The following is a 27,860-nucleotide window of genomic DNA, read 5'->3' on the forward strand; positions in this document are numbered from 1 at the left end:
CCTAACGATTCGATTACGATTCAGAGGCTCCGATTCGATTATAAAACGATTATTGATGCACCCCCCTCCTTTTTTTTTTTTTTTTTTTAAATAAAGTTTTGTACATTAGTTCCAAAATTGTTCAAAAATACTCTCAGGCTAAACCAAACTACTATTTCAGTATCAAGTTAACATATAGCAGTAAACAAATATACAAAAATAACATTAAATAAAAAAACTCCAGTCCCCATTCTGTATCAGCAGCTTTAAACTACATTCAATCAATTTAATGTTGTGAATCAACCGTTAAAGTTGTTAAAATTGCTCCCGTTATTCCATAATTTCCCTTTTGTCTACTTTTGACATGTGAAAGTTTTAAAACTACTTTAAAGATAGATTCAAGTCAATATTTTACCGATTTAGGAGTATTTTAGATAAAAAGTTAATTAGGTTTGCTTGGAAGGTTCGCTACAACAGCATTGCAGGGAAGTTTACTGCTTTAAGATGGCGGCCGTTTACTAACGCCCGCATCTAGCTTTTTGCAGATGTGCTGCTACCGCGACCGAGTCTATATTGCATCTAGTCCTATATAAATGATATCTACCGTAACATTATGTAGCTTAGCTGTACTTGTAGCAGCTTTTCGGCAGCAGTCAGGTATGTGGTTGTGTTTTTTTATCTCGTGGCATGAGTTGAGCTAGAGCCGTGAGATGAGCGTTGGCATTACCCGAGGGGCCGGTTAATGAGAAGCATGATGTTTAGCTACTCCCGCTCCGTTCTGCCCCGAAGACCGCGCGGCGCGCTGAGTGTGTTGTACTTTCGCTTTACTTGGCATATTTCAATAATCGGAATTTGGATGTTTGTGAATCGTTCTCGAATCTTGCATGGCCGAATCGCGAATAATCTAAGAATCGGAAATTTTGCACACCTCTAGTGTCAAGTGAGTGGAGTGGATACAAGCATTCATTGGGGCCGTATTTTAAATTGGCAAAAGCTTTGTCATTGCTCCCACAGCAACTATAAATATTGTGGGAAGCGACGTGGGGAAGAATGACAGGAGTTGATCTTTTTCTTAATACCCTGTAGTGTACCCAACGCAGAGAAGATATAGCACTTGCAGCCACCACACACAGTCATGGTTGCACCACTTCCCATCATGCATTTGGGCAGAACAGTTAAGTCGCTACAGTATCATTTACTGAAAACTCAACAAATAGACTACATGGCAATATTTAGTCACAATATACAAACTCACATTTATCCTTTAAGAATTACAAGTCTTTCTATCCGTGGATCCCTTTCACAGAAAGAATGTTAATAATGTTAATGCCATCCTGTGGATTTATTGTTATAATCAACAAATACAATACTTACGTATGTTGAATGTATATATCCGTCTTGTCTTATCTTTCCTTTCCAACAATAATTTACAGAAAAATATGGCATATTTTAGAGATGGTTTGAATTGCAATTAATTGCGAATAATTACGATAAATTAAGTTTTAAGCTGTGATTAACTCGATTAAAAATTTTAATCGTTTGACAGCCCTAGTTAAATGTACACCTTATGCCTAATATATACATAACACAATAAAACAGAATTGTTGTGGAACTCAAAATGTTGACTGGACAGTTATGGACTATGCACATTAAATCATTAGTAACATCAAATATTACACAATACACCATAGTATATCAGTAGCAGTGTCCTTAAGTCTTTCTGATAGTTTTCCCCAGACCTTTTTACTGCAATAATCAAATGAAAACCTGACATTATGGCTTTTTGTTATGGCCACCCCAAGATTTTAAGTGGCCCCATCTGGCCACCCCAATGAAAAATTTCTGGAGGCGCCACTGACAAAGTATCACGATATATCACCATTTCGATATTTTGTCACCCTCCTAGTAAAAACATATAGCCCAAATAGAAATCACGTTGGCAGGCAGAAATCTTCGGAGCATGACTAAATAAATTCGGAAAGGGAAACTAAGATGAATAAGGAGAAGACGCAATTCCAAGAAAAGCCCATCATCGACTCTCATGCGCTCCACCCAGATTTCCTCCCACACATGACGAGGGAGCTCCAACTGAGCCCGACGCCCACCGGCGAGACAGCAAAGAACAGTGTCGTTTTCGAACATCCGAACACCAATTCCATGTTTACCCCACATATAAGCAACCTTAGTTCATTGGCTGATATTGACAGCGATAAACTTCCAGTCCATTTTGACTGGGAGAGGCTGGCAGCGAATGATCGCTGTGCCGCCGCCGCCTCAGTAAAAATGGATTTGACGTCTAGCACCGTCAGTGGCACTGAAATACGGGCATTCACAGTCAGTCCTCCTAGTTTAAATGAATTTGTCGTCTATCATTGTAAGGCAGGCAACGAGTTAAGGGCGAACATAACTGGACGCCCTTCCTCATCTGTGCTACCATCCGACTTAGCACCGAAGCTAATCAGCAGCCTGAACAAAATTAACAAATATTCCAAAAAACATCGAGCCTGGCCAAGCGTCAAATTTATATTCGGCGGCAATGACGTAGATGTCATACGGCACCGAATCGTCTTCAAATCCTTGTCGTCATGACTGCCTGCTGCTGTCGCCGCCAACTGCAACAGTAACCTTCCAGCCCAACCCAGACTCCCAGTGACATGTTGTCATGTCGTTAGCACACATACGCATGCCGTTTATGAAACCAAACATCCGCAAAAGATACACTAAATACTAGCTAATTAGGTTCATGTGAACCTTACCCCTCATTAGCTTATCACTGATCCAGTCAGAAAGTTAGCTCGAATGTTAACGCGCTACCTTAACGCAGACGGGAGAGCCGCGGCGCATTCAAGTCCAATTAGCTTAATTTAACTTGGTCACTGGGGTTGAAGACTCCAATAATTGCCGATTTTGCATGTTTCCACACGAGGATAAAGTGCGGTGCTGACATGCTACCTGCTGCTCCAGACCAAGCGGCCTAGCCGCCATTTTGAGGCATAAAAGGAGGTGCACAAATTACAGCCACATCGTCATTTTCCCCACATAACGCCAGATTCCTTCGACCCTCGGCCGGCTTCGTAGATTAGCACAACTCACCCTATTATCTCTGTCCGCGAATGTCCACAGCACTCTCCGGCGGCAACACAACCCGAAAGGGCGTGAATGTGCGCTCCAAATTGAGATCTTGTTAGCAGAAGGTAAACTGCGCCCCTCTTGTGTCTCCGGCGCCGCTCGCTTGTTTTTTCGTAGGCTACCGCATTCGCCTCGTGTCGGGGGCGCGCACGGAGCTCGGCGCGTTCACGCAGAGTCGGGAGCGCGCACGTCCTTGACAGGAAGCTTGAAAATATCTACCTAACCTCTGGGAGTGTGCAATGTATTTTTTGGAACTTTTAACTTTATTGATGAACGCATTGTGAATGCGAATAGTTAATCTAAAAAAAAAATTTTTTTTTAAATCAAGGATTCACGCCTTCAACGATGGTTCTTGTGTTTCTCCTCAATGTTTTAGCTGTACATTGTTGTTGAAGCTCACGGCAGTCATACTGTATTTGTATTTACCAGAAATATTAATCTCACTTTGCTCGATAAAATAGGCTTCAAAATTTTGGTCAGTTATTTTTATGTTGCAGCAGGGGCTACACAATACATTTATATCGCAGTGATTTTTTTTTTTTTTAACCCAAGCAATGTGTCCAAAATTGAATTAGTTTCAAGCTTCTAATCATGCTGAGCTAGCGTGCCCCCTTATGGACATGTTTTGTTAGTGCTCAAGAGCAAAGGCACGTGGAACAAGTGAAACAAGACAAAAACCTTTGAAGATGTATCAATCACCTTTATGAAGAATATATTCACCTGCCCCGAAACTTCAATCAGAAGCAGGAAAATGATTGCAATCATTTTGACGTAACTGCTCACATTGTTGCATCCTTTAAGGTATTTCAGTCACTCCATCATAAATTTGCATTTCTAAATGTATTTTGCAGCACCAGCTCTATATTGCTCGCTTTAATCACAAACACTGATACATAGCCGATTAAGTTACACATTGCCTCAGAAGAGTTACATTGCATTATACAAGCTCAAACTGTCAAGTCTTTTTCGAGGGGGAGTTGTACAACTCAATCAAGATAGCCCGCTCCCCTCATTTTTATTTTTTTTAAACCATTTTCATTGCTGCGGAGAATGTGCAGTCATATTCCTGCGTAGTGCTATCTTGAATAAGGAAAGAAAAAGTACACGCAAACAACAAGGACCGGTTACCATAGTTGAGCACCTGTCCAAAAATAAGAGGTTAATTTTTCGCCAGCCATCCAAAATGCTAACTATGCATAGAAAAATAAAACATTTGGAAAGCCAATGTTCAGATCAGACCTCTTATGAGCGGTCCTGTTTGATTACACAGATTTACAAAGTCACACATACAAACATACATGCAGTCTTAATGTGTAAAAATAGAAGATTGAACAGTTAGTATATGGCGGAATCTTTCAAGAGGACGGTTTATGGATATATTTCATGAAACAAGATTGCGTTTAAATTTGATATATATTTATGCATTTTGCCCCATTCTATACATTTTCTATAAAACAGTAATACCTTAAATTAACAGGTCTAAAATTTCATCGTAGCTTTCCTGTGTATGTTTCACTTTTAAAAAAAATCCAGCAAAGCGGTCCAACATTTCACTGTTTGCTTGCGGAACTGTGCAGGCAGCACACAAGACTCAATTTAACAACCATCAAGGGCGTGGAAAATGAGCAGTACATTCTTACAAATCCAAAGCCAGGCCCACAGTCAAATTTATTTAAATCTGATTTTATGGAACAATAGAATGTAGACCGTCTTATATGGGGTACACGCCCTTGGCTCTTGAAGGCTCTTTTTGGAAGCAACATGATTGTGGTTGACAGCACTGCAGGTTGGGAAATAACTAGGCCTTTTAATACAACAGATAAGGCTCTGGTATAGAATGTCACCCTTGGTCTTGAATCCACAAACTAGGATCTCTTGCTCCAATACATCAGATTTCTTAACACCTCACGGCAGGATTTCCTCATGCTGCATGTTACATGGATTAGATGGTTTCACTTCTTCCCCCCCCTCCTACTTTGTAGGAATTGCCTGCTCACTTTTCCTTTGTCCTACACATCATACAATGTGTTCTCTGGACCCTTGACACATAATGTTTATCCACTTACGTTATTATCATTATTTTCTATTTCAACGCTGATAAAGTTTACTCCGTTTCTGAGTTGGCAGGCATGATGACAAGACTTATAACACTGTCTTCACCCTTCACAACGCAAAAAAAAGTGAGTCGAGTGCTTTTGGACATTAATCAACGGGAATTTTGTCCTCCAGTTGCAGCGGGCTATCTTCTCTGGGCAGTTCAACCTTCTCCAGCTGCTCGTTCTTCTCTGGTTCCTGTAGCTGCTGTCGCCGTTGCACCTCAGCTTTCAGATTCTCCAGATCTTTTTGGCTAAAAGGCAAAGGTCAAGGTCAATTGTCTCTTTTTTTATTGTATCTAAAATAATAAATCATCGCAGTGTTTAAAGTAATTTTAAGTGCATGATCACATATACAGAGGACCCTCATGTTACAAGCATCTCACTACACACATCGTCACGTGAGGAAATTAGGCTAGGTTCATACTACAGGTCTTAATGCACGAATCTGATTTTTTCGTGTTTTCCGACTCGAGTCAGGCATTAACTTGACAGTCTGAATGGGACAAGTCGCATTGAAGTGGACCATTTCAAATCCGATCTGAGTCACTTTCGTTTGTGGTTCAAATCCGATCTGGGCCACATTTTTTCAGAACGTACCTGGCGGTCTGAACTGTCAAGACTCCCAAATCGGAATTCATGCAGCAATTACGACAGCAAAGAGCAACAGGCATGAAGGGCGGCAGCCATGTAGGCATTAGCGCCTAGCTTGAACTCTGCTTTTAAGCGCGAAGCGGGCTTGACCAGTCATAAAAAAATTAAAGAAAAGAATAAGCCTTACAATTTTCGTTTTTCATTCTGTGCGCCGAATGAGCAATATTTCATTATTCAGGCATGAAATCGGTCAGGGGTTAAAAAGGTGAGAAGGGTGTGGAGGAAATATGTTCCGGTACACTGTACAACCCAACAAAATATTGAGCTCTGTCGACCCACACTGTGTTTCAGCAGGGCCGTGCAGAGAGTGGTGGAGGGGCGGGTGCTCGTAGATCAAAAGGGGCACATGAGTATTTAGTATTTAATACACCTTAAAACAACATAACTTCAGTTTTAACCAACTTTAGATAATAATTGGCTGCGACTGTGACATACTTTAACTGGAAGTCAACAGTGAATAGAAATCAACACTGTCATCAACACTTTCTGGCTGTGGCTTAGTCAGTCTGCCTCTTTTCTTCCTTCAACCTCTGCATCAAAACTTCCTTCCTCAACTTGTTCATCTGAGAACAAACTACATCAGATGGTCACTGAGCCACCAACAGCACAGTTTTCGCAAAAATATTTCATCATTATCCATACTTAACTCTAGCACCTACTAATTAATAAAGCAATGACATAAAATCTTATAGAAAAATAACAAATTGTGTTTATAATTGTATTTTATACCCGACTATCCTTGCAAACTTATTCGTACCAAGTGTGCTATTCACCCATCTGATGAGATATCCACTGCCTTTAGCAGCCTCATCCAACTCCTATTTTTATCCCTCAATCTCCTTTCCTTATGAGGCATGCCTATATAATGAAATAGTTGCTTCAATCAAAAACAAAGTTGCTTCAATCAGAATATATTTTTAATCCCAAAAAAGTCACTTCAATTTTAAAAAAAAAAAAAAATGTTTTTGATTGCAAAAATAAAATTGAGACAAAAAAAGAATTTGAAAATTATTTTTCATGATTGAAACAACTTTTTCCATTGATGTTGTTTTGCGTTTGGGCCACATTTTGGCTAGGACATTTGTGTCTTTATTATTTAATCAAAAAATACGTAGCTTCAGACAAAAAAACAAACTCAAATCAAAAAAAAAAATTCAATCATAGAAAAAGTTTGCACATGTGTCAATCACTGTTTAACAAAGTGAGCAGCCTGAGAGGGTTTGAGTAGACTCACTATGAAGCATTTAATAAAGCCAAGCATTTTCTTACTACTTTATTCTTGTTTAAAAATAATTTGGTGGGGCAGTAACATGTTTAAAACATCATAATTCTTACATTTTGAAGTAATTACAAGTAATTACAAAACCTTACGTTTTTGAAAAAACATTTATAAATGATACTTTGTGGGGGGAGTGAAAAAACGTCATATATATGTATCTTTTTTCCAATGTAAAATCTGAATAAAATAAATACATTGAACACGCACAAAAAATGGGGGGGGGGGGGCTACTTCACGGTTTTCACTTATCGCGGTGGGTTCCGCTCCCTATTAACCGCGAAAAACGATGGAATACTGTACACTGTGGTTATGATGAGTCTTCCAAAGTCTTTCCAAAGAGCTATTCAAGTCATCTAGTAAAAATTTCTTAAAAAAAAAAAAATATATATATATATATATACATTTTTTAATATCGCAATATAATATCGCAAACCCCCCCAAAAAAAAATCGCAGCATTTTTTTTCTCCAATATCCTTCAGGCCTAGTGCACATGCGTGATACTTCAACGGTCTCAATGGACAAAGGTAGTCTGAAGGAGCACGCCAAAAAAACATGGCAAAAAAAAATCGGATTTATGCATTAAGAGCTGTAGTATGAAACTAGCCTTAGTCTCCTCATGAGAGAAAATTTTCAAATGTTTCAGCGTCCCACTAGGTGGCATACATCATCGACAGAATCCCACATCTGCCCACATGCCGCTATTTCTCATCTTCTGTGGTGATAGAATTTTGTATCCAACTGCATCCAAATCATAGTAAACATTAATCATGTGACACCAAAAATGTTTTCTTCATGTTAAGCTATCGCTTCCTTTAATGTTACAGTGTATGTATAATTGTATATGGCTGCCCATGCCCTCTTTATCTCTGCTCGGCTGGCTCGCACTTCTGTTACGCCGCGAGACTTCAGCTCTCACAGTAAGTGCTCGTATATAAATAAAATTGTTTTTATATATTTCATTTTCAGATTATTTAACCTTACAAATGCCTTAATTATTTATGGGTAACGGGGGGGGATCATGTGAAGTGTTGCACACATTAACTGGATTTTTTTTTTTTTTTTAAATGGAGAAAAAAAACAATTCATGATACGAGCACATTCACTTTACTAGGTTGGTCGTGGAATGGATTGTGCTTGTATCACGATGGTCCACTGTATTAGATCTTTTTAAACTATACAAAAAATCTTTTAAGTAGTGTAGTAGGTGAGGTCACTGTTGACTGACGGCCCATTCCACTGACAGACAGTAACGAAGGACATAACCCTTTCTCCTAGCTCGCAAGAGTACATTTTTTTCTGAAGATACAGTACATGTGTACCAGTAAGCACAGCTTTACTGTCCTGACGGCGTGCATGTACCTTAGAGGGATAAAAATAATGCCATTGATGATGTTGAGTTGTTCCAGAATGTGGGCCATGCTGGGAGCAGTGAACTGAACAACAAAAGAAAATTTTAAAGCACTGTTTAATGTTTGTTCTCAAGACAAAAACAGCATTTCTGGGCGGTCACCTTGAGGGGCATGATGCTGGCGCTGGAGCCATTTTTGTAAATCTCATTCATTGTTCTCTGCAGAGCAACAGCCTGTTGGGTGAGGCACTTCAGGTACTCTGAGCTTTCCTTGGTTTTCTCGTGAGCCTCGCCCATCTGAGAAAAATAACAATATGAAGCCATCCAGATGTAACGACCTGCAGCAAAAGCAACCAAATGGTGCCTTACCTGGTTCTTGTAAATAGTGTAGCCTTCCTTTTCATGCTGTAGCGCTGAGCGGAACTCCGCTTTGCTTTCGTAAACTCTTGCGACAAGATGATGACTGGGGGGGAAAATATTCACACAACATCATCATTGAACAATATTTGGAAGCGTACAGATGTGTAAGGGATGTATTTATTCCATACCTGAGCGCTACTTTAAGTGACCGGGGTCCATGGTACTTGGAGTTGATTGCTAAAGCACTCTCCAGAAATCTCAGAGATAAATCATACTCCATCACACTGTGTAATACCAACCCGATGTTGCTCTGAAAACAATAACAGTTGCATTGACTGCTTACAATAGTCTTGTATTTGTAAAAACAAGCAGACGACTGTCTCCTGTGAAATCAAAAACATGTATACATGTACTGACAGTTATAACTCACGTCTAGTAGTGCCATCTCCGGATGGTCCTCACCGCACACCAGCAGCATAAGATATCGAGCTCGGTATAGCAGCTTCAATGCCGTGGACAGCTGTCCGTTGGCAAAGCAGTACAAAGCCAAATGCATCTGGAGAACAAATAAATAGCGTGATATAAAACAATTTTGACACAAACAACAACTCAAAGCGCTTACATATTCTTGAATTGTGTTGGGGTGCTCGATGCCGAGAACTCTTTCGCTCATCAAAACAGCCTTTTGCTGGTTGCTGAGTGCCTGTGGGCAAGTAGATGTTCATTAGAGAAATTAAATCAATAAGACAACAAAGGGTTGTCGTGTCCAGATTTAGGTGTTGTACCCTTTGGAAATTGCATTTGTAAGCTAATGACAGCTCTACATGGTTTCTCATTAAAACGTCTTTAAATATATGTACAGTAACATCAGTAAAACACTAATATGTAGCTATCTAGCGCTGTCAGATTGTTGCCTCAATAGACACTAGAACGGATCCTCGGAAACGTGTGGCCTGTGAATTAGGGCGTACCAGTTGTGATTTATCCGACTGTCGGTGTTTACCTCAGCATGGTCCCCCATGATGTAATTAAGGCGAGCCAAAAGGCGCAGGCAGGCACAGATTTCCACATGCATAGCTCCATACACATTGTTGAAGAGGTTGAGGGCCTCATTGATCAGCTCGCACCCCTCCTTCAAAAATCCTATTAATCAAATAAGGTTCATTTTAAATAACAAAAAAGATAGGGTTGCTAACAACCCACCAAAACCATTGTTTGAATTTGATATTGGAGTTTTGATCAATTTTCAATATGAAGACTATTTACTTCTATTTGCCTGGGTAATGTAGTGACTTATATGTTAAAATTTTAGTTGATTAAAATGTTCTGGAACCTGTATATGTGTCACAAAAAGTAGAGGGGGGAATGTTTGGGCACCTAACGATTCGATTATGATTCAGAGGCTCCGATTCGATTATAAATAGATTATTGATGGACAATCACGCCCCCCCCCCCCCCTTTTAACGTCTTGTACATTAGTTCCATAATTGTTCAAAAATCCTCTGAGGCTAAACCAAACTACTAGGTCAGTATCAAGTTTACGGTTCAAAATGGTAAATAAAATACTCAAGTCCCCATACTGCATCTGCAACTTTAAACTACATTCAATTGATTTAATGTTGTAAATCAACCGTTAAAGTTGTCAAAATTGCTCCCGTTATTCCATTATTTCCCTTCTGTTTACTTTTGACATGTCAAAGTTTTAAAACTGTTTCATCATTTAAAGACAGATTCAATTGAATATTTTGCCCAGTTAGGAGTATTTTAGATTAAAAGTTTATTAGGTTCGCCACAAAAGAGCCTTCCAGAGAAGTCTACTGCTTTAAGATGGTGGCTGTTTGCCAACGCCAGCAGAGTGTCATTTCGCATCTAGTTCTCTAATACATGTTCTAACACCGCCATCTGTCATTTTGCATATATATATATATATATATATATATATATGTAATATCTACTGTAGCCGTATGTTTGTAGCAACTAGCAACTGGGCGTTGTTTGTAGCGGTTGTCGGCCGCAGTCAGGTATGATTAGGGATGGGAATTGATACGATTTTTACGATTCCGATTCCATTATCGATATTGCTTAACGATTCGATTCTTTATCGATTCTCTTATCGATTCTAATTTTGGGGGAAAGAAGAACAAACATTTTGATTGGCATCAAGTTTGTTTAATCAGAAGTCACAACCTTACAAACTCACAACGAGGTCAAAAGAGGCCCAAAGCCTCAATGTTAACTGTGGCAATAAGTGGGAAATGCACAAGAATGTGTAACATTTTACTGAAACATTTTTCTAATAGAAATAAAAAATATTGGTATATTTTGGCATATAGGTCGTTGTTCTGCCTTTGGCAATGTCCCCAAACTTTTTCCTGTGAGGGCCAAATAACTTTTCCCTTCTGTGATGAGAGGCCAGGGTCAGTTTGTAACAGAAAAAGTGTGACGATTGCAGGAGTGCGAAATGTAAAAAAATTATTGTTTTTCAGAAAGCCACAATCAAATAACCCTCTGTGGATTCTTCTCGGAACAAAAGTAAATAAAATAAAAATAATAATATAATAATAATAAATAATAATAGCACTATTAATTAAACAGATAATAACCAAATAACCCTCTCTGAGTTATTCACTGAAAAAGGCCAGGAAATAAATAACACTACTGAGGGAGAAAAAAACAAAAGAAATTCAAAATGCTCTCTGGAATTGTTCAGGGGGCCGGACCAAATATGGAGCCGCGGGCCGTAGTTTGGGGACCCCTGTTTTTATTTACCAGTATATTGAAATGCATGCCTTTTAGTTTTTATGGCGCTTTCACGGTCAAGTGGTGGCGCCCTTGCGCTTCCTCACGCGAAGAAGAGCGCGAAGAAGAAGAAGAAATGCCGCATCCAAGCCAGTGAGCGAGTTAGTGAGAAAGGGAAACACTGCCACGAGCCTACGTTCTTTGTTAATGTTTGTAAAATATCCACAGAGCCAACGCCTGTATGTATCATCTTCTGTGTTGTTGTTGTGTGTTTCCACTCGCGATCGGACACTTAAATCCAGTTGTGTAGTGGTTTAAACGATGTGCTAATGCTAGCGAACGCATGCTAACTGTTTGTTATGATTGTGTTAGCAGCTAATCATCGCTGATTTACGTTGATGCGAACCTGTTTGTTATTGGGGACGAAATTGATTTGTTTCATTTCTATTTTTAGTTTCAAGTGATGGTTGAATAAAGTCAGCAAATTATACCAACGTCTTCTGCATTGTCATTTGGGAGTTTAGCTAGCTGTATAGCCAGGACTGCGCCTTAGCGTCTCGGTGAGGACAGTGCAGTCTATTCCCACCCGATGCAGTTATTTCCATCTCGCAATGACTGCAAGTCGCTTTGTTGTAATTTTTCCTCGAGAAGTGAAGACACACTTTCGAGCGTTCGAACCTACGTCATTGTTATGTTTACGGCGGCAACGCTCATGCTAAACTATCGTAACCTTTCATTTTCACCCTTTTTCCTGGTGAAGTGTAGCCAAACTTTGGAGCGAGTGGTTCTTGGCGCCATGCTAGTTTGATGCGTCTGGACAACAAGACACGTCACGACGCAATATGCGTCTTTAGGGATCGTTAAAGGGATCGTTAAGGCTTTTTCATTGTGATGTCGAGGCCTCGAAACACTCGGAACCGGTTCTGAATTGGAATCGGATTTCGATTCCCATCCCTAGGTATGATTGTTTTTATATCTAGCGGCATGAGTTGAACATGATATTTTCTCTCGGTCCGTTCCTCATTGCGCCCCAAAGACCGCCCCGACTGTGTTTTAGTTCCGCTTTACCTGGTATAATTCAATAATCAGTACTTGGATGTTTGTGAATTGTTCTCAAATCTTCCACGGCCGAATCGTGAGTAATATAAGTATCGGAAATTTCGCACGGCTCTAATAAAATTATTTCAAGAAAACATTCAGCTTCAAATAGCATTTCATTTTTTACACAACTGAATGTTTGAGTGGGGAAAAAACCTAAAGCTTTAACTTTAAGACATGATCCAACTTTTTACTTGTTAAGACCCCCTCCACAATTTTGAACATGGTGCAGAGCAAATAAATCCAATGTGGTGTGATAAAGCTCATTATCAAACTAGTGAACAGACAAAACTCACCTTGCTGCACCTTGGCCTGGCCACTCTGGAAGAAGTGGAAGGCGTCTGAGGCTTTGGGGTTGACATGTTTTACCACAGGGAAAATATTTAGAATGTCCTCCTCTGTAAAGGTAGGCTTGTGGCGGCTGTCAAAGTTATACTCCTTTATCAGAATCTGGAGAACAGATCAACAAGTTAAATAAATCAGGACAATATGACAGATTGAATTATTTTGAATACAAAAAAAAAACCTACTTGTATGCCCGTTTTGACCGATATTTCTCTGAGCAAAGTGATTTTCTGAAGGCCGTATTTCTCCACCATATGGTCCACGTTTTCGCTGCACATATGGTAATAGTCAATAATAATGAAATAGCTCAAAAGAAACTCCCAAACGATTAGTTACCATTGAAAGGTGAAGTGATAGTAGCTCTGTGCCTCAGAGGCAATGTTCTTCCACAACTCGCTGGGCGTCAGGCTGGCCCACGCCGTGTTGTCGCCACTTCCAGGAACCTTGTTGCGCCGCTTACGACTTTTGCGTCGCGAAACAAGCTCATCGGCCGGCAGGTGAGTGACCGCATCTGGGAAGGAGCTCAGGAAACAGTTGAGGAAATGGCTTACAGCAGCAGAGAGAGCAGACAGCTCCACACCCTTCACGACGAAACGAGAATGTGACATGATTAGTCAAAACACGACCATTCAATTCTGTGAAAAGAGAACCTATACTGAATGCTTCCCACCTGGAGGTATGTTTTGAAGATATGTTTTGCACATCTGGTGATCAATTCAATGATTCCTATTCTCTAGAGAAGAGGAAAGGATGTTGGGGTCAAGTTATGAAGAATAGAAAACAAACTGTCGCACAAATTCATGTACAGACTGCCAAGAATCGTGCCAAGCAGCATTTAGAATTCTGGTCCCACATTAAAAGGATCCTCAATCCTTCCAATTGTAATAATATGCTGGATGCACGTTTGCATGTCAGTGGCTGTGCAAAACATTTACACATCCTGGAAACATTTGACCTACATAAAAGTGTTCCAACTGGGCCTTGGCAGGGGTCTTGTCCACAAACTCTAGTACGGTGCCCAAGTATCGTATATTGATGCCTCGCTGGTGCAACGCCTCTGTCAGAGTGGCTCCATCCATTGGCAGCGCACTTTGGTCCAAACAGTCTTTAACCTAGTGAGGACATCCACAATTTAAAATTCAGAACCTGCAACGTCACCCTCTACTTCAGCTTACTGACCAACGACGGTATCTGGCAGGAAACGAGGAAGGCAGCAGAATCTTTGAGTAACTGCTTTTGTTTCTGGATGTCGTCAGCGCTATCTTCAGGGAAACGCACCCCTGGTGTGAATTAAGAATGAGGGACTTTGATAACTTTTTTCCGTTTATAATAAATCTTTGCTATGGCTAGCTGGAAAAACAGGCAAAATACAAAATTAAACATTGTTACCAGGAGAGAAAATGTCAGGGTTGAAGCGGATGTCGAAAGACGTGTTGCTGATGGAGCCGACAGCCTTGCAGGCATTGAGAACAACCTCACGGCTTTTGGGGTCTGTTTCAAAACAACATCACTCATAAGAAACAGGGCAAATCAAAAATGTTCCAATGTCAGTTTGAAGCTAATTTTGTTATTAATCTATATAGTCCACACAACATGCAAAGCAAAAACCTATAGTGTGTGAGTGTAAACCCAATACCATCCCCAAAATGTGTTTACATGCATATCGTACGGGAACAGGCGAGTAAATCAAACATTCCATTGTCAAGAGTTTTGTAATTCCCAAACACAATTAATTTAGAGGACATTAAACCGTATGAGTATGATTTTCTTTTTCTTGGTCATTTCATTTATCAGGTTGTGACATTGAAGGGGGGCAACACTCTTTCCCCATGCACACTGAGAACTGCGCAGACACAGCTAGTCCGGTGGATTAAAGCCACTTGCCAAGATGTTCTTTCAAATACTCATACCATCCAAAACAGATTTTTCATGGCAACTGTCCACCAAAGTAGCTGTCCCAGCACTGTCCCAGTCTTAGATGTTTTTGGACGTACCAATACCAGATCCATCTTCGGCAACTAAGGTCTCCGCCAGCTCTTTGGCCTGAGCTAATCCTGGAATACTTTCCTCAAGGTCCTTACCCTCCAGTGGGCTCTTGCACTCCCCATTCTGTGTGGCTGTAGGCTCCAGAGGCCCATTGGTGGCTGCTTTTGAAGGAGTTTCATCTCCGTCAGTCGCTTGCGTGCTGGAATCTGACTCGGTGGCTTGGGTTGCATCAGAATTGGTTTCAGTTTCTGAAGTTTGAGTGATGGCGGGAAGTTTTTCATTTTTGTTTGCTTCCTTGTTGGCTTTCTGTTGCATAAGCTGTAGGGCAGCCATCTTCATGAAGAGGAGATATCTAGGCAGGGACAAAATTCCCCGATCATACACATGGTGTTTTACTTAATCGCACAAGAGTGGAAAAACACTAACCTGTGCTCTACAAAGGCCTCAATGAGCTCTTGGCGAAGACAGGCGAGGCGATGGCGATGCTGGCGGGGAAAACCCTGGCGCTGACAGTCCGGAGCCAACTCCTCTCCCTCCACAGGAAGGAAGTTGAGGTCAGGTGGAAAGGTGCGAAGAAGGTCCAGAATATAGTGACGGCCATCATTTCCAATGATGCCCTTACATTCGACTGACGAGCAAAGCTCCACTGCTTCGTTCTTCTCATTGAGCACGTTGTACCTTTGTACCTAAGATGAAGAGCCAGAAGAGTGTCGTATGTCTGCTTTGACAAAATTGTCAAAAATGTCTAAACTGATTTGCATTTCTCTTGGTTCAGGCAAAGGAACTGAATGTGTTAAATGTATATTAAATCGATTGACAGCCTTTGAATCTAGTATTGGTGATATCAGCAACTATAACATCGCTGTCCAAAGAATCAATAGGAATGTCAAACGTAATCCTATTGCAAACATGTTACAACAAACGTTCAATGTAGGGCTGCAGCTATCGATTATTTTAGTAGTTGATTAATCCATGAACTAGTTAGTACGAATAATCGAGTAATCGGATAAGGGACATGAAAAATCAAAATACCCGAGCTGAGCCTCAAACAGTATCAAAAAATAAGGATCTATGTACAACAAAAGAACAATTGGCTAACTTACATAGCAAAAGTCTGCTAGCTTTTTTTTTTTTTTTCCTTAACAATGCTCTAACAAATGGTTCAGACACATATTCCCACAAAAAAAAAAAAAAAACGGCTAAATATACCTTTAAACTAAATGACGAATGAATAAAAAAAAATAAAAAAAAAACATTAGCTCAAACAAAAGCTTGGCTTATGTTGGTCTTAACATGGAGCAGTTGGATTCATCCATGTGAAATGAGGCAGACTAAAGGGCTGTGTATCCACCCAAATCAATAAAACTAAATGCAAACACTTTCAAAATAAACCATTACAACGCCACTTTAATTAAACGAATACTCGAAGCAGCAAAATTTAATTTGAATCTTTTTTTCGAATCGAATACTCGAGTTAATCGATTAATCGTTGCAGCACTAGTTTAATGTTTCGATCGTTCGAACGTTCAATCAACTGGAAGCAAGGCTGGTTTACTTCAATAACTGGCATAGTTGAGACTAAAGTGACTAAGATAGCATGACACTAATGATTGCACAATTACCTTATATTTTTTAAAGTCACCACTCACGTTTTTGAAGTTGGCTGGTACATTATCATTTTGAGCTATTCCTCAGTTATTCGTGGACGACTCACAATTACATTTGATAGGTATATTCTAGGGATGTCTACCGTAATTTTCACACTGTAAGACGCACCTGACTATAAGCCGCCACCCACCAAATTTGACACGAAAACTAAATTTGTTCATAGATAAGCCACACTGGACTATAAGCCACAGCTGTCCTCACTGTATTATGGGATATTTAGACTACAAGACCGGTATTTAGACCGGTAACACTTTATTTAACAGCGGCATCATACGACTGCCATGACACCAAATGAACCACCATTAAGCTTTGAACCAAATGAACCACCATTAAGCTTTGAACCAATTGGCGGCAAAGGTTCATTGCTTCAAGAAGCTTTATTTGGCTATCACTGCTCCCTTGGAGGAGAGAATTAACCTCTACTGCCACCTGCTGTCAGCACTGTTGTTGTCCAACATGCATCGCAGCGCTACAGATGTAAATAACATCAAAATTCATTGTTCTGTGCAAATTATTTCTTCAGTTACTGTTCCAGTTTCATTAATTGCTAATTACAGTATCTGGTAACACTTTATTTGACAGTGGCGCCATAAGACTGTCAGACAATCATAATTATGACATGACACCGTCATGAGCATTAATGAATAGTTATAACAGATGTCATATAGTGTTATCCGGCAAATTATCTCACTTTTGAATGAATGTAAAAGAGCTGAGCTGGGCATAAATGGAGTTAGTGACACAATTTGCCAGGTGACACCTAAAGACATTTGTCATAAGGATTCGGGTAATGCCCATGATAAAGTCACGTCATAATTATGACTATCTTATGACGCCACTGACAAATAAAGTGTTACCTATTAACCCAAATAAATCATCAAAATGAAGGAAAAAAGTAGCAGCTTTTAGTCCAAATATTACGGTACATATAGTCAAGCCAGATTTTGTATTTTTGTGCCAGGGCAGATTAATTAATTGCAGACTTATTGGTACCTGCGTTGCTTGTTGGTTATGAGTTATTTTTTAAGGCCGCGACTCATGCTTGTTCAATTTCAGGACAGAACAGGACAAAACAAAATCAGAGTGGATCTGGAATACACCGCTCAGGTGTCATTTTTTGGATCGTATAGCCAAAGAAAACACTATAACTACAGCGTGCGGCCACCTTCTGAGGGCGGATTTTCAGGGAAAGTTGCTGCGATGGACTGGCGAGTAATTGTGCAGGAGGAATTGTGTTGGATAAGATGTGACAAAACAATTTAAATACAGGAAGGACTCCAACACTAATTTAATATCATTTTAAGGTATTAGTAGGGATGTTCCCGATCCCATCATGTGATCGGAAATCTGGTCGATCGCACCATTTTTCAGAAGATCGGAATCAGGTAAAAAGGATTGTGTTTTCAACTCCCTCTTTAGGGTTAAAAAGCAACAAAATAATCCAGATATACAATAACATTGCCAAAAGAAACAAAAATATATACATTTTATACGCCGCAACACTCCCAGAAAAAGTGGAACAGGGAGTACTGTAAACAGTACAGTACTATAACATGTTTGGAACTTATAAATAAAAAATAATAATTTTACCGTAATAATAATTTAAAAAAAAAAAAAAAAAAAAAAAGTATCAGATTGGGAGTTTGCATCGGCAGATTCTCAAAATAAGGTGACACTAACTCCGACTCAAGTGCAAAAATTTGCAATCAGGACATCCCTACGTTTTAGGGTTGGGGAAAAAATGTGTGTAAAATATAAAACTAGAAAGCATAGAGAAAAGTGGCTCACTTGCCTTCCTCATAGTTTTGAAGTTGATGCTTTAAATGTCTTCCTGCCTGGTTTTCATTTATCTTAAGAGGCTGAAGGCCTGCGTAGTCACCACCCAAGGGGATGTTTTTGTGCACACAAACTATATAGTACTCCTCCCATCATTCGTCTTGAACTTGGGAGCCATGTAGCATGAGCCAGTATCGATAAAGCCTCAGCTCCCAATTCTTTCTTTTTTGTATCAGGGCTGATTAATTAATTCCGGAACTATTGTCTGTAGGTTCTGAGAGACAGTAGAGGGCATTGCGGACTTATTGTTGCCTGTAGTTTAATGAATACATTATAAATTAAAATGTTAATTAAAAATAAAATTAAAATGATTAAAACAGGAATACACTAGTTACAGCCCCAATAATACTCTAAATTATACATAAACATTGTATTTAACATAGTGTCTGCCATTGACAACAGTAGATGTCCAATTCACTTATGAAGGACTGGATTAATTAATCTAATCCATTTAGACTGGGAGGGCTAGCAGCGAATGAGTTAAATGAGTGCTCAATAAAGGGTTTAAATATGAATTTTGCATTATATATGGTGTTACTAACTTTGAGGGGCCTGCTGGTCTTCGCCAAAAGCTCCAGGTATTTGCTATGAGACACAACTGTCTTTCCAAAGTCGATGGAGCCATAGATGACACTCTGCTCCTGCTCACGTTCCAGTATGCCCGGGATTATTGACTGGGCAGTGACTCGGTAGCCTCTGTAGTCTACTACCACTGTGCCAAGTGTGTAGAGTCCCTCCACATCCACCGCCCCGTACGCTCTCACACCATTCAAGTCGTTCGTAGGTGCAGCATGGGCAGCAGCATCCCCACCCAGTTCACGATAATGATCCCGCACGTCAAAGCCCGGGCTGAAGAAAATGTTGTTCCAGATGAACATCTGCATATGCGTTTCATCACCAGGGTTGATGGCCATTACATTTCCGTCTATGACTGCCATGGCTCCACGTGTGGCCGCTGCTGCAAAGTCACTATGGACCTGTAACCGATAAGAATTTGTTTAGATAAACTGATCTCAGAAAAGTGGGATTTTCTTTAGGGTATGTCCTCATTTACACATATTTTCCTAAATATTTTCACCTTGTCTCCACACTCGGGGAGCGTTTTTTCTCTAAAAGTATTTTAAACAGAGTATGGTTCTCTGTGTGATGTCGCAACTTTTTCCATTGTTCTTATGCCACACATGCAGATTAATAATTTGTCTATTTTGGGGGAACATGCAGAGTTGTGGTTAATGTGTCTGCTTTAGAGCTGAAACGATAACACGAGTAACTCGAGTTTAAAAACTGATCCGAGTAATTTTATTCGTCTTGAGGAATAGTTTAATTTTGCTAGCTCTAAGCATCACGTTTTGCCCGGACTACTTTTAATGTGGGACAATGCGCTGACGTCACGTGCGTACAGGGAAGAAGCAATTATACCTGACTGCAGCCGACAGCCGCTACAAACTATGCCGACGTTGCGACAAACTGCGCCCACATGTTGATGCTATAAAGCAGCAGTAGTAGTAGTAGCAGCAGCGCTTATAAATAGGATTTAGGTTACTGTCCCTTGCTCACATAACGTTAGCCCTGCGGAGGGCTATGTTTCTATTATGACTCCCGTCGATGCCTGGCTAACGTGTCTTACATACAGGCTTTATTTAATCTGTAAAAACACAGCGCTGTAGTGTGATGAGGGTGTAAAATAAAAACATAATAAAGCTAACTGTCAATTTTAGCTCAGTAGCCATTGCTGGACAAAACACCAAGTTGCACTGGTCCCTAATGTGCTCCGATACAGCAGGTATCATACATTTATTTTGAACACTGCAAAAACTCAAAATCCGATCAGGATTTACAGTTTAGACTAACTTAAAACTTGACTACAACTTAAAAATAGCTTGAAAAGAATTGAAACTCAATTGAAACACATGAGAAAAACACCAAACTTTTAAGTGAATGTGTGTTATCAAGCTTAATGACATTTCTATGTAATAAATAAGATTTTTTTTTTTTTTTTTATAAGATCTAGAAGTTTTTTGAGTGAAAGCAGATTATTAGTCTTTTTCTAGTCACATCTGAGATGCAATTGTTGGCTTTTCAACATTGTACATCGAAAATAATGACATTGACTGAAAATGGTTCACTATTAGACGAAATGTCTTGTTTTCTCATTTACATTTATAATTGCTCTTTACCTCAAAAAAATGTTTTATCCGATTACTCGGTTCAGTCGAACACTTGATCACTAAAATATTTGATAGCTGCAGCCCTAGTCTGCTTAAAAGTTTTGATGTTTCTGCTCTGTGTTTTGGGCTTTCGTTTGGTAGTCTATCTTCATCCCACAACCTAAATAACATTCATGTTAGGTTAAGCAATTACAAAGTTGTGCAGAGGTGTTAATATTCTTTCACATCTGCATTTTAATCAAACGGTGACATGTCCAGCGTGTACCCTTCCTGGGAGAAAGTCCAGTTCACTTGTAATCCGAACATTGATAAGATGGATGGATGTTGGTGAGTTTTTGCATCATTATTTGATTGTTTGAGTTTATGATTCTATTGTCTGTTAACATGTACATTTTTACTCATCCTTAGTCTCACTTCAAATAACCGACTTGAGGCTTATTTGATATTCAAATTCAAGCATCAGTTTTGACAGCCTGTGAATGGATTTTCCTTGAATTTAAGAAATTACTTGACAGTATTCAAATATGTGAATAGTGTAGAAAGGGACTTTTTAGAGCAGTAAAATCAGAAAAATAAAAAAGCATTTAAGTATCTGAACAATGCATTTAATAGAACATGAATACTGAGAATTAGTACCTTGAAAATAGCTCGCTCCCTCAGCAAGCGCTCCGGCAGGTTCTTCCGAGGAAGCTCTCTTGTTGTCTGAAGCTCCTCATTCCAATCTCTAGTCTGAAGATGTGTAAAAACACATTGATTCACAAATACTGTCATTGTTAAGAAAGGTTCTTTTTATATTACTAACATTTTGTAGTTTATTATCCAACACTCTGTTAGTATGACATGACTCATCATGCACAACATAAACCAAACGTTCCATCTTACAAAATGAAGTCCCAGAAGTACTTGGAAATAGTCTGCAGTACCCAACACTGGCCACTGGGTCTGGCTCCTCTGTTTGCAGGAGTGAAGCTGTTTACATTGTAATTTGACACGCCATTCAAAACTGCCCAAGTTCACCATCGAAATAAACCTCTTAAACCTGGTTTAAACTTTGAATTTTGACTTCATGGTGACAATGCTTCATGACAACTCCACAGGTTAATTTTTTTTGTCGCACAATAGTTAAGTTGTAATCTATCTCAAAAGATCAGGATTTCTCAGACACTTTACCAAGTCAGCGTGTTGGGGGTTCCTGCCCATAGACTGACGCAGAGAATGTGTATCGCCCAAATATCCCAGTATGGGTTTTAAGACGACTGACGACGACATGGCACCTGACACGGCAGCGCCCCAGGCGAGCTACAACTGAGCACCAGTTAACGCTATATTACGTCATCCGCACTCTGTCCGGTTCTTCTTTAGAGTCTGTATTCACAAATTTATGCGCACTACAAATTGCATTCAGCGACTTATTTCAATGACAACCCTACTACATCTAGTCTTATGAATCAGTTTATAAAAGCATCGCAATTATCAACATGAAAAACTGGAAATAGATCAATTTTATTGGAAACATAACAAAATTGTATTGCTAATGGATCTTAGAGCCGAGAAGAGAGAGTCCATTATCCATCTTTGGAAATGTCTGGTTTATTTTGATGCTGATGACGAACAAAAATGACAATGTCCAGGCTATAAAATCCCGCCCTGCCCGCACAGAGCGTCGAGTCGCCAACACGGGACAAGTCTGAGTGTCTCCAACCCGGGTAAATCCCAGGATATCTATGTATATATGTTATATGTATATTAGGCTGTATTGGCACCATGGAAAAAGTGCTTAGAAAATGGATTTCGTTCCACTGAAATGGATCTACATGATCTCTGCATTGTAATTTACATACGTTGCTAATTACTACCAAAAAAAAAGTTCTACTCACGGTTTCCAGTCATTTTTTAGTAATTAGCGTTTTCGTGTCGGTCTTTTTTTCCCCCGTGGCGCAGTGATATTGATACGGCGGAGTCGTATCGTCAGTGTGTGAAGCCATTTTAGGTCACGTGCACCAATAGGAGACGAGGACTGTTGCTATGCGCTTCGATAAACAAACAATATGGCGGCGACCGTGCCAAGCTACGACACGAGCGAAGATGAACCAAAGATAAGAAAACCGCATTCGGAATTTAGTCAAAAGGCATCGAAACGATGCTATATGCATCTCTCAACTGTCCAAGGGCGAAAAAGGGCAGGAATTTGGAAAAAACGTGCAGAGCCCGCGTGGTTGCGTCAGACAATGGCTTTCTTCCCAGGCTCCGTCGAAGGATCTTGCTGAAAATGCGTCGACTGGGATTTTTAACGACATTCACTACAGGTAAGCCACACACACGCCTTTTGTTGTGAATAACTATGGGAGTTGTGGGCTTCTGGTCAGATCACATATGAAGTTAAGACTTGCAATGTGAGTTCTGGGCTGTAGCGGTCATTATTATGATGTTAGATTGTTAACTTTGAGCAAAAAGTTTAGATTGACAAATAACATAGTATTTAGTCTGTTTAACCGTAGTTCCAAAAACCTATTTGATAATTTTATTCAGGAAAAAATGGCAGAATAGACAAGCCTATATAATTTGGATTGGAAGATTATGTAAATATGATATGGATGAAACAGTTCTCACATGGTTTATGTGTGTGTGCGTGTTTTTCAGAACTGAAACACCCTTCACTGACAGCTACAACTTCTTCTGTGAGACCGTCGTCCATTAAAAGATTAGAGTTGACCAGGAAGTGCTGCGAATGGACAAGCTTGTGGAAATATGGCTTTATTGGGACCATGGAAAAAGTGCTTAGAAAATTGATTTTTTCAAAGCCAATACCCTCCTAACTTAGTCACCAGCCAGAAATGTATCCTGATGTGAATACACAAAAATACAGATCTAGTGTTGCTGTTTTTGCTTGTTTTAAGTGTTATATTAATTCTGGCAACACAAAATCTTTATCAAATGTCATAAACACATCTACCAAACATTTGAAACAAGTATTGGTGCCTTAGTATACACATAGGTGAATTCAGAATGAGAAATGTAGCTAATTTCTTGAAGGAAACACTTCAACATTAATGATTTGCACCCAGCACAATGAAATATATATTGAATTAAGCTAAAGGCTTATGTGTCATATTAAAAATATCACAACCTACTATGCAATGAAATATATAAAATAAAAAATGCACGCCATGATCATAAATAGCTGAAAATCAACCCAATTGCTACCACACCCTCCTAGATGTGAATCATGGCAAAAATGGAATAAGACAAAAAAATTAAAGGGTGATCAAAAATATAATGTGCCAAAATCATAAGGTGATACTTAAAAAATGAAAGACATCACAAAAGAAGTGATGGACACGTGTTGACGATAACTTCCAAGTTTTATTTCATGTTTCACAAGTGCTCAAATGTGAGCACACCCAGCAGCACGGACAAAATCAAGCCACGATGAGAATTCCTCTCAAACGTGTGCATGTCGCAGTTATTGTCTTGATTGCGACTGTTGTTCGATATTTCACATCATCAGTACTTGCTGGACGTGTTGGTATGTTAAAGACAAAGTTCGTTATCCATCTTTATGGCACATAACGTATGTTATACACTAAGTGTATGTTCCACCACTTCCAGCGAATATTGATGACATGAAAGATTACATAACAGACGCAATCAACGCGGGAGGGAGGAATTCTCATGTCAACTTGATGTTGTCCATGCTGCTGGTGATGGCCATATTTGAGTACTATGAAAACATGAAATTAAACTTAGTTACTTCCTACATCTGTCCAAGGTAGTTTTTATTTTTTTTTTATGTTTTTCGTTTTTGACATGGCATTTTGATTTTGGCACAGCCTTTTTTAATCACACTGTATATACACAAAAGGTTGGAATCATTCAAGTATAGTACTGTTGGTACACATTTATTTAAACATGGAAGTATCTCATACTATAGAAATACACATTATTACACATACAAATATTGAAAAACGAATAAAAAAAAATAGAAATAAAAGAATAGTAAAACTGTACATGACAACATTACTCCTCAAAATCGCTTTACTCAAAGTCATCATCCCATCCAAGTGTCTTCTGTTTCTTTGGAAACATTCTCACATGCTTGGCACCGATATAAATCAGTACAAGAAAGTTTTGCAGACATACAGGAACATCTTCCCATGTCACAATTGGTTGCCTTTCAACTACAGTTGACTACTTGCAAAACAGTATCGGGCAGGATTTTTAGTCATCCATGTCACTGCCAACTGCCCATCCTCAATGTCCCACCCATTCCCAATGGGTGAAGGGGCACACATTTTAACTGTCAGACAACGTTTCATAATTGCTGCTTGATAGTCTGCTGTCCTGCAATGTTGGTACAGAGCATCAGTTTTGGGGGGAATAGAATGTTCTGGCAAGACTGACGAGGCCATACAGAAAGATCTGCATTTGGCATCATTTTTGGCACATGACTGGCAAAACAGGTGGCACACGTATTTACACAACGTGTTAAATGTTTGTAGGTCAAGTTTAAAACTGCTGCCCAGCTTTGCAAACCCAGTCAGGTATTCTTTTTTATGACGTGCAAAAGAAAAGGTTTTTTTTGCCTTTGCCATGAAAGGCACAAGCAGAGTCACAACCTGTGAATGTATGGATGCCAATGAGTGCTGAACACACACTAGTGCCAGGAGCTGCAGAGACCTTAGAGACGTCAGTCATCGTTCTGCTGCCTCCTCCTGTGAAAAAATGCAATTTACACTGTAAATCTATCTGCAGACTAACAGCAATCACTGCCACGTCAGTATCAGGGCTTTTATTGACTACAGCTTGATGTTCTTGAGCCAAAAGGTTTATTTAGCCATTGTCACCCATAACTGGTATGCAATAAAAAGTTCTACTGGATTCACTTTCGACACACTGTACCCTATATACATTTTATAACAAAGTGGTATTGATATCTGGGCTAAAAAATGGTATCGTTACGACACTAGTTTAAATAAGATTTTTTTTAGCATAAGTTAATAACAATTAACCTTGTAGTAAAGGCGTGCGTGTGGCTTACCTGTAGTGAATGTCGTTAAAAATCCCAGTCGACGCATTTTCAGCAAGATCCTTCGACGGAGCCTGGGAAGAAAGCCATTGTCTGACGCAACCACGCGGGCTCTGCACGTTTTTTCCAAATTCCTGCCCTTTTTCGCCCTTGGACAGTTGAGAGATGCATATAGCATCGTTTCGATGCCTTTTGACTAAATTCCGAATGCGGTTTTCTTATCTTTGGTTCATCTTCGCTCGTGTTGTAGCTTGGCACGGTCGCCGCCATATTGTTTGTTTATCGAAGCGCATAGCAACAGTCCTCGTCTGCTATTGGTGCACGTGACCTAAAATGGCTTCACACACTGACGATACGACTCCGCCGTATCAATATCACTGCGCCACGGGGGAAAAAAAGACCGACACGAAAACGCTAATTACTAAAAAATGACTGGAAACCGTGAGTAGAACTTTTTTTTTGGTAGTAATTAGCAACGTATGTAAATTACAATGCAGAGGTCACGTAGATCCATTTCAGTGGAACGAACCAACACAATTTTGGCTCAGCCAATACAGCCTATATACAGTGCCTTGCAAAAGTATTCGGCCCCCTTGAATCTTGCAACCTTTCGCCACATTTCAGGCTTCAAACATAAAGATATGAAATTTAATTTATTGGTCAAGAATCAACAACAAGTGGGACACAATCGTGAAGTGGAACAACATTTATTGGATAATTTAAACTTTTTTTAACAAATAAAAAACTGAAAAGTGGGGCGTGCAATATTATTCGGCCCCTTTACTTTCAGTGCAGCAAACTCACTCCAGAAGTTCAGTGAGGATCTCTGAATGATCCAATGTTGTCCTAAATGAACGATGATGATAAATAGAATCCACCTGTGTGTAATCAAGTCTCCGTATAAATGCACCTGCTCTGTGATAGTCTCAGGGTTCTGTTTAAAGTGCAGAGAGCATTATGAAAACCAAGGAACACACCAGGCAGGTCCGAGATACTGTTGTGGAGAAGTTTAAAGCCGGATTTGGATACAAAAAGATTTCCCAAGCTTTAAACATCTCATGGAGCACTGTGCAAGCCATCATATTGAAATGTAAGGAGCATCAGACCACTGCAAATCTACCGAGACCCGGCCGTCCTTCCAAACTTTCTTCTCAAACAAGGAGAAAACTGATCAGAGATGCAACCAAGAGGCCCATGATCACTCTGGATGAACTGCAGAGATCTACAGCTGAGGTGGGAGAGTCTGTCCATAGGACAACAATCAGTCGTACACTGCACAAATCTGGCCTTTATGGAAGAGTGGCAAGAGGAAAGCCATTTCTCAAAGATGTCCATAAAAAGTCTCGTTTAAAGTTTGCCACAAGCCATCTGGGAGACACACCAAACATGTGGAAGAAGGTGCTCTGGTCAGATGAAACCAAAATTGAACTTTTTGGCCACAATGCAAAACGATATGTTTGGCGTAAAAGCAACACAGCTCATCACCCTGAACACACCATCCCCACTGTCAAACATGGTGGTGGCAGCATCATGGTTTGGGCCTGCTTTTCTTCAGCAGGGACAGGGAAGATGGTTAAAATTGACGGGAAGATGGATGCAGCCAAATACAGGAACATTCTGGAAGAAAACCTGTTGGTATCTGCACAAGACCTGAGACTGGGACGGAGATTTATCTTCCAACAGGACAATGATCCAAAACATAAAGCCAAATCTACAATGGAATGGTTAAAAAATAAACGTATCCAGGTGTTAGAATGGCCAAGTCAAAGTCCAGACCTGAATCCAATCGAGAATCTGTGGAAAGAGCTGAAGACTGCTGTTCACAAACACTCTCCATCCAACCTCACTGAGCTCGAGCTGTTTTGCAAGGAAGAATGGGCAAGAATGTCAGTCTCTCGATGTGCAAAACTGATAGAAACATACCCCAGTTTTTTATTTGTTAAAAAAGTTTAAATTATCCAATAAATTTTGTTCCACTTCACGATTGTGTCCCACTTGTTGTTGATTCTTGACAAAAAATTAAAATTTTATATCTTTATGTTTGAAGCCTGAAATGTGGCGAAAGGTTGCAAGGTTCAAGGGGGCCGAATACTTTTGCAAGGCACTGAATATGTTATGTATCCAGCAGGCCTTATGTTGTAACAAACTGAT

General features: G+C 39.7%; 2 protein-coding genes across 4 annotated transcripts in view; both read right to left on the bottom strand.

Annotated features, from left to right (window-relative positions):
- The window catches only part of pafah1b1a (platelet-activating factor acetylhydrolase 1b, regulatory subunit 1a), a 70,027-nt gene extending 66,761 nt beyond the window's left edge, over window positions 1-3,266 (bottom strand). Inside the window, exon 1 of the mRNA XM_057838216.1 lies at window positions 3,073-3,266. The gene's annotated coding sequence lies outside the window, so the exon portion shown is untranslated. The remainder of the gene's footprint in view (window positions 1-3,072) is intronic.
- Window positions 3,267-3,791: 525 nt separating this feature from the next.
- Window positions 3,792-27,860, bottom strand: part of cluha (clustered mitochondria (cluA/CLU1) homolog a) — a 48,082-nt gene continuing 24,013 nt past the window's right edge. For 2 of the 3 annotated variants that reach the window (XM_057839506.1, XM_057839508.1), the window contains exons 9-27: window positions 21,320-21,412; window positions 19,058-19,492; window positions 15,438-15,697; window positions 15,020-15,363; window positions 14,415-14,516; window positions 14,205-14,305; window positions 13,985-14,137; window positions 13,696-13,758; window positions 13,362-13,606; window positions 13,211-13,295; window positions 12,977-13,130; window positions 9,847-9,986; window positions 9,466-9,546; window positions 9,274-9,399; window positions 9,032-9,153; window positions 8,853-8,946; window positions 8,646-8,780; window positions 8,495-8,568; window positions 3,792-5,455 (exon numbers count right to left, since the gene is read on the bottom strand). In XM_057839506.1, the coding sequence (XP_057695489.1) occupies window positions 5,311-5,455; window positions 8,495-8,568; window positions 8,646-8,780; window positions 8,853-8,946; window positions 9,032-9,153; window positions 9,274-9,399; window positions 9,466-9,546; window positions 9,847-9,986; window positions 12,977-13,130; window positions 13,211-13,295; window positions 13,362-13,606; window positions 13,696-13,758; window positions 13,985-14,137; window positions 14,205-14,305; window positions 14,415-14,516; window positions 15,020-15,363; window positions 15,438-15,697; window positions 19,058-19,492; window positions 21,320-21,412 (2,952 nt within the window). In that variant the 3' untranslated portion in view covers window positions 3,792-5,310. The remainder of the gene's footprint in view (window positions 5,456-8,494; window positions 8,569-8,645; window positions 8,781-8,852; window positions 8,947-9,031; window positions 9,154-9,273; window positions 9,400-9,465; window positions 9,547-9,846; window positions 9,987-12,976; window positions 13,131-13,210; window positions 13,296-13,361; window positions 13,607-13,695; window positions 13,759-13,984; window positions 14,138-14,204; window positions 14,306-14,414; window positions 14,517-15,019; window positions 15,364-15,437; window positions 15,698-19,057; window positions 19,493-21,319; window positions 21,413-27,860) is intronic. The other variant, XM_057839507.1, reaches the window with a different exon arrangement.

The sequence above is a fragment of the Corythoichthys intestinalis genome, chromosome 6, assembly GCF_030265065.1.
Source record: "Corythoichthys intestinalis isolate RoL2023-P3 chromosome 6, ASM3026506v1, whole genome shotgun sequence".
NCBI classification, from domain to species: domain Eukaryota; kingdom Metazoa; phylum Chordata; class Actinopteri; order Syngnathiformes; family Syngnathidae; genus Corythoichthys; species Corythoichthys intestinalis.